At 48.0% G+C, this 13,206-nt stretch overlaps 1 protein-coding gene across 1 annotated transcript; it reads left to right on the plus strand.

Annotated features, from left to right (window-relative positions):
* Positions 1 to 4,508: 4,508 nt before the first annotated feature.
* On the plus strand, positions 4,509 to 10,676 carry LOC123458578 (speedy protein E4-like). The gene is made up of 8 exons (XM_045142806.1): positions 4,509 to 4,578; positions 4,906 to 5,130; positions 5,771 to 5,829; positions 6,269 to 6,354; positions 7,920 to 8,088; positions 9,167 to 9,269; positions 10,387 to 10,511; positions 10,563 to 10,676. Exons 1-8 carry the CDS (start codon positions 4,509 to 4,511, stop codon positions 10,674 to 10,676), a joined length of 951 nt encoding a protein of 316 aa, XP_044998741.1.
* The last annotated feature ends 2,530 nt before the right edge of the window (positions 10,677 to 13,206 follow it).

Raw genomic sequence — 13,206 nt, forward strand, 5'->3', positions numbered from 1 at the left:
CTATTGTGTGTGTAGCGTGTGGCTGTGGGTTCATATGTGTGGGGAAGGGTGCGCATGTGTGTGCACGCATGGGGAAGCTGGAATTTGAACTTACATCTCTTCTCCTATGACACTATTTTTTTAATTTTTATTAGCATTTTCTATGATTATAAAAAAATCCCATGTTAATTCCCTCCCCCCACACTTTCTCCTTTGAAATTCCATTCTCCATCATATTACCTCCCCATAACAATCACTGTACTGACACTATTTTTTTTTTTTTTTGAGGTAGGGTCTTACTCTAGTCCAGGCTGACCTGAAATTCACTATGTAGTCTCAGGGTGGCCTCGAACTCATATGATCCTCCTACCTCTGCCTCCTGAGTGCTGGGATTAAAGGTGTGTGCCTTCACACCCTACTTATGTGGGAGCTGTGGATCCAACCCAGTTCCTCGTGCTTATACCACAAGCACTTTACCCATTGAGCTACTTCTCCAACCTTGGTATTTGAACAACTTTTTAAAAATATTTTTATTTGCAAACAGGAGAGAGAGAGAGAAAGAGAGAGAGGGAGAGGGAGAATGGGCATGAGCATGCCAGAGTCTCTTGCCATTGCAAGCAAATTCCAGATGCATGCACCACTCTGTGCATCTGGTTTCATATGGGTACTGGGGATTTAAACCTGGGCTGGCAGGCTTTGCAAAAAATTAACAGCTGAGCTATCGCTCCAGTCCTGAACAAATTTCTTAACTTTAAGAGCTGAGCATAGTGGTGCACGCCTTTAATCCCAGCACTCGGGAGGCAGAGATAGAAGGATCGCTGTGAGTTCAAGGCCACCCTGAGACTCCATAGTGAATGCCAGGTCAGCCTGGGACAGAGTGAGACACTACCTCAAAAAACAAAACAAAATCTTAACTTAAAAAAAATCCTGATGGGCTGGAGAGATGGCGTAGCAGTTAAGACATTTGTCTGCGAAGCCTAAAGACCCATGTTCAGCTCTCCAGATTCAACATAACCCAGAAACACAAGGTGACGCAAGCACAAGGTTGCACATGCACACAAGATGGTGCACCCTTCTGGAGTTCCTTCTGGTGTACCCATTCTCTTTCTATCTTTCTCAAATAAATAAATAAAAATTAAAAAAAGAAATATGCAGAAAGGATGGGGTGATGACTCAGTAAATAAAGTGACTTCCTTGTAAGCACGGGACTGATCCCCTAAACCCATTAAAAAAAAGTATGCAGGGCCAGCTGTGGTGGTGCATGACTTTAATCCCAGCACTCAGGAGGCAGAGGTAGGAGGACTGCCGTAAATTTGAGGCCACCCCGAGACTCCATAGTGAATTCCAGGTCAGCCTGGGCTAGAGTGAGACCCTACCTCAAAAAACCAAAAAAATATATATATATTATGCAGACTAGAGAGATAACTTAGCAGTTAAGACACTTGCCTGAAAAATCTAAGGACTCATGTTTGACTCTGCAGGTCCCACATAAGCCAGATGCACAAGGTGATGCAAGCATTGCAAGGTGGCACATGTGTCTGGAAGTCAGTTGTAGTGGCAGGAGGCCCTGGCACACAAATTCTCTCTCTCTCTCTCTCTCTCTCTCTCTCTCTCTCTCTCTCTCATTAAAAATTATTTTAAAATTATGCATGCTGGTACATGACTGCAATCCCAGCATGGCAGGGATAGATGTAAATGAATCCCTGAGGCTGATAAACCAACAAATCTAGCCTACTTAGTGAAAGAGAAGGTTGGCTCCTGAAGAGCAGGACCCAAGTTCATCCTATGGCCTGGACACACAGGGACATGTGTGTGCACATGCATCTGAATGTAAACATGTGCTAACACCAACAAAACTGAAAAATAATCTATGAGCGCTAAATACAAAATGAAATTTTGGAGCATCCAGAATAACAGGTGCATGTTTGTCAGTAAGTTCCGACCATGGACCAAAATCAAGACTGCTGGGTTGGAGAGATGGCTTAGTAGTTAAGGCATTTGCCTGCAAAGCCTAAGGACCCAAGTTTAATTCTCCAGTACCCACGTGAGCCAGGTGCACATGGTGGTGCATATGTTGAGTTTGCTTGCAGTGGCAGGAGGCCTTGGTGTGCCCATTCCCTCTGTCTCCCTTCCTTTCGGTCTCATAAATAAATATAAATATTTTTTTTAAAAATGAGGACTGAAATTAAAAAAAAAAAAACAACAGGTGTCATGGTGCATGCCTTTAATCCCAGCACTCAGGAGGCAGAGATAGGAGGGTCACTGTGAGTGCAAGGCCACCCTGAGACTATAAAGTGAATTCCAGGTCAGCCTGGGCTAGCGAGATACTACCTCCAAAACCCAAAATAAATTAATCAATAAATAATAAACAAAATAAAAATAAATTGTTTTGTTTTCCAAGGTAGGATCTCACTCTAGCTCAGGTTGACTTGGAATTCACTATGTAGTCTCAGGGTGGCCTCAAACTTATTGCTATCCTCCTACCTCTGCCTCCCGAGCGCTGGGATTAAAGATGTGTGCCACCACGCCCGGCTCAAAATAATTTTTTTTAAGTGAGGATTGTCAGAAGCCAAAGGTCAGTGTCAAATGAAAGGATGAACTCCACAGGATCTACCCATACATGGGACTGTTATTCTCCCCTACAAAGAAGACTCGGAGCATCCGGTAGCAATGTAGAACGTAAGGATGGCAGTGTTGAGTGAAGCCAGAGACAGTGAAGGACAGCAGTGCACAGAGGCACACAGGACACGTGAGGTCTGGGACGGGGCTAGGGATGGTGTAGTCACGGACAGAGAATGTGGAGTGCTTAAGCTTCCTGTCAGGGATGAGAAAAATATTGGTGATAGATAATGTTGAAACTTCTATAGCAAGATACTCATTCTTAATACCACAGAAATGTACAGTGTAAAATGATTGAAATGAGACTTTATATTACGCCTATTTTACCACATTTTTTTAATTGAATTGGGCGTAGGTATGTTGCCCGTTCTGGACTCAAGTCATGAAATAAGGGATCCTTCCGCCCGAGACTCATGAGTGCAGGATTATAAGTGTATGTCCTCATGCATGGCTTCACTTTACCACACTTCCTTAAAGAAAGAAAGGGGAAAAAAAGCAACCTCCACGAGCCCAGGTGGCAAGCTGAGGCCAAGTTACATGGTTCTGAAAAGCTGTTTCCACTGGTGCTGAGACAGAGGTTGTCTTTCCTGAGTCACTGCACTTCTCAACTGCATGCAAAGCGCCAAGCCCTGGCTTGGAGAGACGGCTTAGTGTTTAAGGTGCTTGCCTGCAAAGGCAAAGGACCCTTGTTCGGGCTGGAGAGATGGCTCAGCGGTTAAGCGCTTGCCTGTGAAGCCTAAAGACCCCGGTTCGAGGCTTGGTTCCTCAGGACCCACGTTAGCCAGATGCACAAGGTGGCGCACGTGTCTGGAGTTCGTTTGCAGTGGCTAGAAGCCCTGGTGCACCCACTCTCCTCTCTCTCTCTCTCTCTCTCTCTCTCTCTCTCTCTCTCTCTCTCTGCCTCTTTCTCTCTGTCTGTCGCTCTCAAATAAATAAATAAAAATAAACAATTTTTTTTAAAAGGACCCTGGTTCATTCCCCAGGACCCATGTAAGCCAGATACACAGGGTGGTACATGCATCTGGAGTTCTGGTGTGTGCTCTGTGTGTGTGTCTCTCTCTGCCTCTTTCTGTCTCTGAAATAAATACTTTAATAAAGACAAAGGCCAATTTCTGGGAACCAAAGACTCATCAGTAGACACATCTACCTGTCAGTTGTGCATGTTTACTTTTAAACTGGTTACCAAGTTGGAAGACTGATGACATCACAGGATTCCAGCCCTCCCGATTGGAGGGGACACACTCCGCAGTGGTAGTCAGAGAAGCAGGTAACAGCATCTTCTCGGAGCTGTTCTCTACTCCTGACTTCTCCCTTCGCTATAGAAGGAACACTGAGTACTCAGCCAGAGTCCAATAGGCTGGGACATATCAGAATCTAAGTTCTGTGAAAGAGAACTAAGGGTTGAGTGAATCATGGCCACAGGTCAACCAATGGCATGGTCTGAATACTGGAATCATCAGCCTGGTGCTGCTCAAACCTCAGCTAAGGTTGTCATAGATGAGAAGCAGCCAAGACCATCAGGTGAGGAGACCTGAGTGAGATGTGAGAGGTGATGTGAAGTATGAGGTCCACACAAAAGTGAGATGTGAGAGGTGATGAGAAGGAGGAGGGCCACAAAAAGGAGTCAGGAGGGAAAGATAGCTGGAACACAAATGTTATGATGCTGGTACCTGCAGGTCGGGTCAGTGTGAGGATGAGACTACAATGCAGGAAAGGAAAGGGTGAGCCAGAAGATGCTTTCTTTCTCGCTAAGTGGAGACAAGGTGTATGTAACAAGGAAGTTTTGAGGAGCAGGGACATCAGACAGCAGAAAGGTGAAGGGAGCAGATGGACCTTGTTAGAAATGGAAAATGGCACAAGGTCTGCAAAAAGTCAACAGTTGAACATGTGTGGAGTAGCTTCAGGGTGAAATGGTGCAGCAATTACCTTCGTGTCGCTGCCACAAAACACCCAACCAGAAGGAGTGCATGAATGAAAAGGGTACATTTCTGCCTTACAGCTTGTAGGAGAAGCTTCATTATGGCACAGAAAGCTAGGCAGAGGGGCGTCACATCTCCACAAGAGCAGAAGTAGAGCTCCCAGAGTTGGGTAGACAGCTGGGCTATAGCCCCCCCATACCCACCCACGTGACACCCCTCCTTCAAGAAAGCTCTGCCTCGCAAAGGCTCTCAGAGCTGGGGGTCAGTCACAAAGACATGAGGCTATGGGGGACTTTTGTCACTGAGCCTATGCAGTGGGATGGGCTGAGGTAAGAGAAGCTCAGTTAGAAAGACACCAGCCGTATACCCGAGTGGTTTCTTTCCTCAGACCTGAGGGTGGAGCCAGGAGCTCACCCTCCCTCTCGTAACCTCAAGAGGGACAGAGACTGGTCATCATCGGGTTCTGAGGACGATGACCTGGTGGAGATGCTGATCTCCGAGCGGAAGCCTGTCTGGGCAGTGGAGAGACTGCACGGGCTCAAGATGAAGTTGAAAAAGAGGCGCGTGTCGTCGGTGCTTCCCGAGCACCATAAGGCCTTCACAAACCTTCTGGGTAGGAGACACCACGCTTGGTCTTCACGTCCATCTCTACAGATAAGGAGGGAATAGCCTGATTCAGCTTCCAGCGACGTGTGTGTGTGTGACTCCATCTAGAACAGTCTGCGGGGACACAGGGGCACAAGGGATGAGAAAGACTTGACCGAGGGCCACACTGGGGATAGGAAGTCTAGTTGTCACCATTCCTTCTGTACCTTGGCTGAATGTCAGTGCTGTAGCTGACAGAATGATGGCGGCAGAGCCAGGTTAACTCCCTGAGGTGACACCTGACCTGAGAAGTGGTGCCGTGGCTGCAGTGAGGGGACCTCACAGTGTGTTCTAGCATCTTAACCCTGGGCTGGAAATCTGTCTCAATGGCAGAGTGCTTGTGTAGTGCATCCCAGATAGTGGTCAATGCCCAGTGCCTCAGAAAAAGCATGTGAATATATTCCTCTGGTAATCCTATCACCATTCAGTCCCTCCTCCTTGGAAGTATCTCAGAAAAGGACACTGCTCCTATAAGAGGCATCTTCGGTTCTCCTGGGCCTCACCTTAGCCACAGTCACAAACCTTCTTCACAAGACTCAGGGGCCCCTTCTTTCTCTCTCACTCCCAAACCATTCCACTGAGACTCTAACACTCTGTTGTGTTCACAGAGAACCCTGTGGTGAAAAGATTCCTGGCCTGGGACAGAGACCTGTTGGTGTCTGACAAGGTGAGGTGTTCTGTGCCGAGTTGGAATCCACTTCTATCCTGCTGGGGAGCGGTCTCCCTAATTCACATTCCTGTCCCTCCAAGGCTCAACCTAAACAACACAGTCTGGGCCACCTTCAAGCCAGGATAACACCTGTGGCTGCTGCCTGCTCGATTTCAGACTCCTCTTCTCTCAGATCCCTTGCTCCCTTGGTTCTAGCTGCTCCAATACCCCCACCCCATGCCTGCTGCCCAAGCCCCCCTTCAGGAGCAGCCTAAAGCCGGCCATGCTGGGACAAGGGCAGCCTCCATTCACTTTGACCTTGCATTCATCCTTCCTCAGCCCCTCCCCCACATCAGCAGGCCACCCAACCCCAGGGCGCCTCTCTGGGCCACATCAGACTCCAGCTCCTTCCTGGCCAAGGTGTGACCTCTCCTTTGCTGTGTGCTCTCTCCATCAGTACCTGCTGGCTATGGTCATAGCCTACTTCAGCCGGTCCGGCCTCTCCGCCTTGCAGTACAGGCCCATCCACTTCTTCCTGGCTCTGTGAGTATTTTCCTCCTGCTTTTGCTCAAGGTTCCTCTTTCTTCTTGGGAGGGGGTCCCTTGAAGTGGGCTTCTGACTTTTTTTTTTTTTTTTTTTTTTGATCTTTCGAGGTAGGATCTCACTAGCTCAGTCTGATCTGGAATTCACTATGTAGTCTCAGGGTGGCCTTGAACTCATGGCGATCCTCCTACCTCTGCTTCCTGAATGCTGGAATTAAAAGCATGTGCCACCGTGCCCAGCCCTATGTTTCATTTTAAATTAATTTTATTAAGTTAATAGAGAGAGGGAGAATGGGCAGGCCAGTGCTTTCAGCCACTGCAAATAAGCTCCAGGTGTGTGTGCCCCTGGTGCACATGGGCTACATTGTGCACTTGCATTGCTGTGCCTCTCGCTTATGTGGACTTGCAGGTTCAAACGTGAGTTCTTAGGGTTTGCAGGCAAGCGCATTAACTGTTAGCCATCTCTCCAGCCCTCTCTCATTCATTGCCAAGCCTCTCTGCATTGTTTGCTGCAAATATAGAAGTGACAGCTATTTGACTACAGTGTTCTTATATCGTTCATTATTTTTTTTTTTCGAGGTAGGGTCTCACTCTACCTCAGGCTGACCTGGAATTCACTATGTAGTCTCAGGGTGGCCTCGAACACATGGAGATCCTCGGCCTCCTGAGTGCTGGAATTAAAGGTGTGCACCACCATGCCCAGGCACTTTATCAAACACACAAGCCACCAAAACAAAAGGAAACAGAGAATCTTTCTAAGAGTGACACAATCCCATCCCCATCACCGACAGACATGCAGACATGGTCCTCTCCTGGAACCCCTCCCCCCATCATCAACACACCACGTCATCCTCTTCCGTCCTCTGAATACCACAACAGGAGTCAACGCGGGCTTCCCACCAGACATGAATCAGCTATGAATGCCCCCTGGTGGTGTGGTTCACATGTCTCCAAACCAGCAGCCTCCGTGTGTGCTGCCTGGGATCAGGGCCAACCACGTCCCTGGTGTCCCAAGCAGACCTTCGGGCTCACTTTGCACATGAGGCTGCAGTTGCCAATGTGGACTCGGCCCTCTCCAAGCGCCCTCTAACCAAGCTCACCACCCCACAGATCTCTGCCTTCCTTCCTGGGGTCCCTGTCCATGCCCACCCTCTATTTTATCTTGTGTTTTCTGTCCAGATGTCCCACCCATGTGTGTGGAGACTCACATAACCTCAGTGATAACTCAAACTCTGATAAGAAGCTGTGCTAGGTAGAGCCCCTTATCGCCCAGTTTCTCAGGGGATTGAGGAGAGGCAAGATTCATTTACATAAAGAAAGAGGAGGGAATGAAGTCAGCTTGTGCAGAGAGGGACAAGGACAGTCTAGGGTTCCATAACTGGGCGTGTCTAACCAGCACTGAGTGAGAGACACCTTCAGTTGTCATGTCCACAAGGCTCTCTCAGGAAGTCGAGTCCATCACCTCACTGAGGAGGCATGACATCATCCTGTGCTGAGGGGGTCCACCCTGGCTGCTTCCTGGGTGCTTCTTGATAGAGATCATGACATCACGGATTTCCTCCTCAGATACCTGGCCAGTGACATGGAGGAGGACATGGAGGACGCTAAACAGGACATTTTTAAGTTCCTCTACGGGGAGACCAATGCCCCGCACCGCACGTTCCACAAACTGCGGTTCCAGTTATTCCGCTCCATGGGCTACAGGGCTTGGGTGTCCCGGGAGGAGTGTGAAGAGGTGGGTGTGCGGGGGACATGCGAGATGTGGGGGGGGGGGGGACACAGGGTGGACTGCTGAGAGGACAGTGGGCATGTGAGAACTGGGGGGGGCAGGGTGGACTGCTGAGAGACAGTGGACATGGGAGATGTGGGGGACAGCTTGGACTGCTGAGAGGCAGTGGGCATGGGAGATGTGGGGGACAGGTGGATTGCTGAGAGGACAGTGGACATGGGAGATATGGGGGACAGGGTGGACTGCCGAGAGGCAGTGGGCATGGGAGATGTGGGGGACAGGTGGACTGCTGAGAGACAGTGGACATGGGAGATATGGGGGACAGGTGGACTGCTGAGAGGGCAGTGGGCATGGGAGATATTGGGGGACAGGTGGACTGCTGAGAGGCAGTGGGCATGGGAGATATGGGGGACAGGTGGACTGCTGAGAGGCAGTGGAACTGGGAGATATGGGGGACAGGTGGACTGCTGAGAGGCAGTGGGCATGGGAGATATGGGGGGACAGATGGACTGCTGAGAGGCAGTGGGCATGGGAGATATGGGGGGGACATGTGGACTGCTGAGAGGCAGTGGGCATGGGAGATATTGGGGGACAGGTGGACTGCTGAGAGGCAGTGGGCATGGGAGATGTGGGGGACAGGTGGACTGCTGAGAGGCAGTGGGCATGGGAGATATGGGGGGACAGATGGACTGCTGAGAGGCAGTGGGCATGGGAGATATGGGGGACAGGTGGACTGCTGAGAGGCAGTGGGCATGGGAGATATGGGGGACAGGGTGGACTGCTGAGAGGCAGTGGGCATGGGAGATATTGGGGGACAGGTGGACTGCTGAGAGGCAGTGGGCATGGGAGATATGGGGGACAGGTGGACTGCTGAGAGGCAGTGGGCATGGGAGATATGGGGGACAGGTGGACTGCTGAAAGGCAGTGGGCATGGGAGATATGGGGGACAGGGTGGACTGCTGAAAGGCAGTGGGCATGGGGCTGTATGTGGGATTTAAGGCTGGACAGAAGTAGAGGCTGCAGGCGTGGGGCTGGGTCTGCACAGGGAGCCAGCGCTTGTTCAGGGAGCTGCTTTTCTTTCCAGATCCAGGCTTATAACCCCGACCTCTGGGTTTGGAAGCGAGACCGTAGCACCCTGTCTCAAAACCCCAGCGCCAAGGAGGCCTGTGGTAACTGGCGTGAGAGAGGTACTTTTCTGTCTTCTGGGGTAGGAACACAGTCTCTGCTCTAGTAAGGAGTCACAAAACCCACGTGAATGACCACTCTTGTCACACGCCCACCTTGACACCACGCACAGTACACCCACACTCACATCTGGACCCACCCCAGCCCTTTGTAGACACAAACACGACAACCAGAGAGACTGGGCCTTGCAGGGACGGGCTGGGTGCCCAAGAGGCCACTCAGAAAATCCTTAGAAGCATGTCTGTGTCACAGAGGACAATCTGGGTACAGGTTCTTTCAGACCAGACAACTGTGTCCAAATGACTTCGGTGACATGTGGATTTCCATCATCGTGAATCATCTCTAGCCGTAGATTTCTCCACTGCCCTACATTGTGGTTTTGATTCTCTTTTTAATTGATTCTTGGATTTCATCCCTTAAGTGATATTAACTCAGGGCAGGAAAGATGGCTCAGTGTGTAGACTTCTTGCTGGACCAACATGAAGGTCTGAGTTCAATCTCCAACATTCTCCTGTGAAGTGTGGCATGGCTGCCTTACCTGTGACCCTATGCTGAAGGGGGCTGAGGCACAGGAGACCTGGGGCTCGGGGCCAGCCAATAACCAAGAGTGGGCTCCAGGTTGAGTAAGATTGTGTCTCAAGGTATTAAGGCAGAAGAGCCAGAGGCAGACACTCAACATATTCCTTTGGCCAACGCACGTATGTACAATGTGCCCATTTCATGTGCACATGTACACATGAACCAGAAATGAAAAAAGAAATTCATTCTATTGACTTGCTTTAACCAAAGCAGTATTTAGTAGTTAGCCTTCAGATGCCACAGTCAGTCAATACATTCAGTTATGGTCATAAATATGACTATTTTTATCTGTATTTAGAACCAAGTTCCTTTGGCCATAATTCTCATGTGTGTTCTTGCCGTATCCAAAGTGGCCACTGCTGGTCTTGGACAATTATCTTTACTCAAATGTACAATTAAGAAAGCTGTCAGAACTATGTGTATCACCATCATTGTAATGTGAGCCAAACACCCAAATCAGTGTTGACTTTAGAGACAATCCCTCTTCGTGCTTAGAGAGTTATGAAAAGGAAGTGTGACACATGTCCCTCTTTCTTCCAGATCACTGCCTGTGGAGGAAACACATGGGCCAAAGGAAGTCTAAGCTGACGCTGAGGATTCTCAAGAAAGGAGAGAGGAGCGGCTTGTACAGGAAACCTAGAAGAACCAAGACTCTCCTGGAAGCAGTGCGATAAGAGTCCTCACGTCACCCTCCTGGGAGCTGGGGATTCACCTAGGAGTCTGTGGAGGGCGACGAGAACCAGGGCTTCCACTTCAACCCCAGCGACCCATCCTTTCCTGAGGCTCCACCAGCACAGCAGACCACTTCCCCTCCACCCACTCTCTCCTGAGACAGTAGTCGGAGGTCGTCCCTGTGCTTTTATATATTTGGTTGCCATAGCCTAGGACCATTTGAACGTGATATGTTTGGGCTCATGTGTATAGAAAAGGACCTGCTTTTTAATTGCAAAATATGAGTCTTACCATTATAATAGCTTTAGTATTTCACAAATTTTACTTGAGTTTTAAAATGTTTGTCATAGTTAATAATGTACAACTTTTTATCATACTTATTTTAAATAGTTTTGCTAGGTTGTAGTTCTGAAAATGTGTGATTTATAGAGTTAAAATGTGTGTTTTTGCTTTTCTATATTGAAATAGTTTCCACTCATATATTTTGTTTTATACATATTATGCTTTCAAATCTGTTACAATTGGGTATTTATGTCAAGCTTATGTAAATATAAGTTTTATTTGAATATACTGCACATGATTATAGGAAATTAAACCTTGCTGGACACATTTGGGATATATTTTAATGAGAATATGTACTTTGAAAGAGCACTACATAACAATTTTAGAAATATGTATCTTATTCCAACAGCCTGCTCTCATCTCTCTGTGGAGCCTGGGTTTCCTTGTTCATCCACTTATGTATTCACAGCTTTCCCTTGTTTTGTCACTTACAGACACCATGGAACATCTTCCTTGGGGCATACAATAAAAATATTTTCCCCATGTTTTCTGTGCTTCTGAGTGTTTTTTGCTGCTAAATCTTATTGCTATTTATAAGAATTGTGGCCATTTGACTAAATCTTTCTTTGGTGTTTGGGTGTGTGTAATGAGGTGTGTTTTCCACGGTTTGGCACACGCACTCCAATGTGATGGGCCAGGAGGACTGTCAGGTGTCCGTCTCCATCTCTCTTCGGCCCATTCTTACTGGAGCTGGAGAACCTTACCAATCTCAGAACATGCTGCTTCTTCAGATCCTCCAGGGATTCTCCAGTTTCCCCTTTCCTGTGAGAATTGGGGTTACAGAGGCACATGGCCATGCCCAGTTTATGTGTGGGTCCTGAGGGGAAAATCAAGTAATCTCACAAGCCTCCTGAGGCCCTCATGCTTGCACAGGAAGTGCTCTCGACAGCTGAGCCACCTCTCAAGCCCCCGAATTTATCTTTTTTTTTATTTTTGGTTTTTGGAGGTAGGGTCTCATTCTAGCCCAGGCTGACCTGCAATTCACTATGTAGCCTCAGGCTGGCCTCAAACTCATGGTGATCCTCCTACCTGTGCCTCCTTGAGTGCTAGGATTAAAGGTGTGTGCCACCACAACTGGCCTTTTCTTTCTTTCTTCCCTTCCTTCTTTATTTTCTTTTTCTGTCTTTTCTTCTTGTTGTTTAGGTGCCAATGAAAAAAGAACAGCTAGAAATAAAGTCTCAACCACAAGCAAAATGAAACTAAACAGAAGCAACAATACAGAATTAAGCTGTGAGAATAAGAGCTACCCATGTCAGTGAGATTCAGGAAAAACAGAAGTTTTAAGGTTTTGGCAGAGCTGGATTACAGAGAATGCTTAAGGAGTGACAGCTGCGTTAGATAGGGTGGTGGTTGAGAGTCTGGGTTATCTAAAGAGGTTAAACTTCCTGTTAAGGCAGTAGCCATTGAAGACAGGCACTGCACTATGTGATTCTGGTGATACCAACTTGAAATCAGAGGTCACACAGTTTATGGTAACAGTCTACCCACACCAGACTGCCCTCAAGATGCCAGCTTTAAACTGATGATTCCCAGATGTAGGTACGTTTCCTTACAGGAATAAAACCAATAGTATAAATACACAATTATAACAGAATTTTTCAGAAGCAGAGGATGCACCGTCCAACACTAGCCACCTGCACACTGGAGTCTCAGAACACTCAACTGAAGTTCACACCAAAATCTGGAAGGGTCAGAAATGAAACTTGCAGAGTTGCAGGCCCAGTCTGTGAGTCCAAGCCTGGAACATCCCTGGAGAGTTATTCTACGAGAATGGAGCTTGGTGTCTTCCTGTTTTCCAGGTTTTTGGTTTTTTCTTTTTTCTTTTCTTTTTTTGAGGTAGGAGCTCACTCTAGTCCAGACTGACCTGGAATTCACTATGTAGTCTCAGGCTGGCCTCGATCTCACAGCAATCCTCCTACCTTTGCCTCTCGAGCGCGGGGATTAAAGGCATCTGTCACCATACCAGACTTTTCTACTTTTATTCCATCCAGTCCCCTGGACTCTACTGGGGTGCCAACTATATTCAGCCTGAGTCTTTCCCAATCAGTTGCTGTGGTGGTTTGATTTAGGGGTCTCCCATAAACTTAGGGGAATGCTAGGTTCACAGCATGATGGAGATTTGGAAATTATCACCTCCAGGAGGCAATGTATTGTTGGAGGCAGGATTATGAGTGATACAACCAACTTCCCTTTGCCAGTGTTTGGCACACTCTCCTGTGCCTGTTGTACACCTTATGTGTGCCAGGGTTGATAACCACCCTCTGCTCATGACATCGTTTTACCCCACCATGGTGAAGCTTCCTTGGGCCTGTAAGCCAAAATAAACCTCTTTTCCAACAAGCTGCT

This window comes from Jaculus jaculus, chromosome 2, assembly GCF_020740685.1.
Source record: "Jaculus jaculus isolate mJacJac1 chromosome 2, mJacJac1.mat.Y.cur, whole genome shotgun sequence".
NCBI classification, from domain to species: domain Eukaryota; kingdom Metazoa; phylum Chordata; class Mammalia; order Rodentia; family Dipodidae; genus Jaculus; species Jaculus jaculus.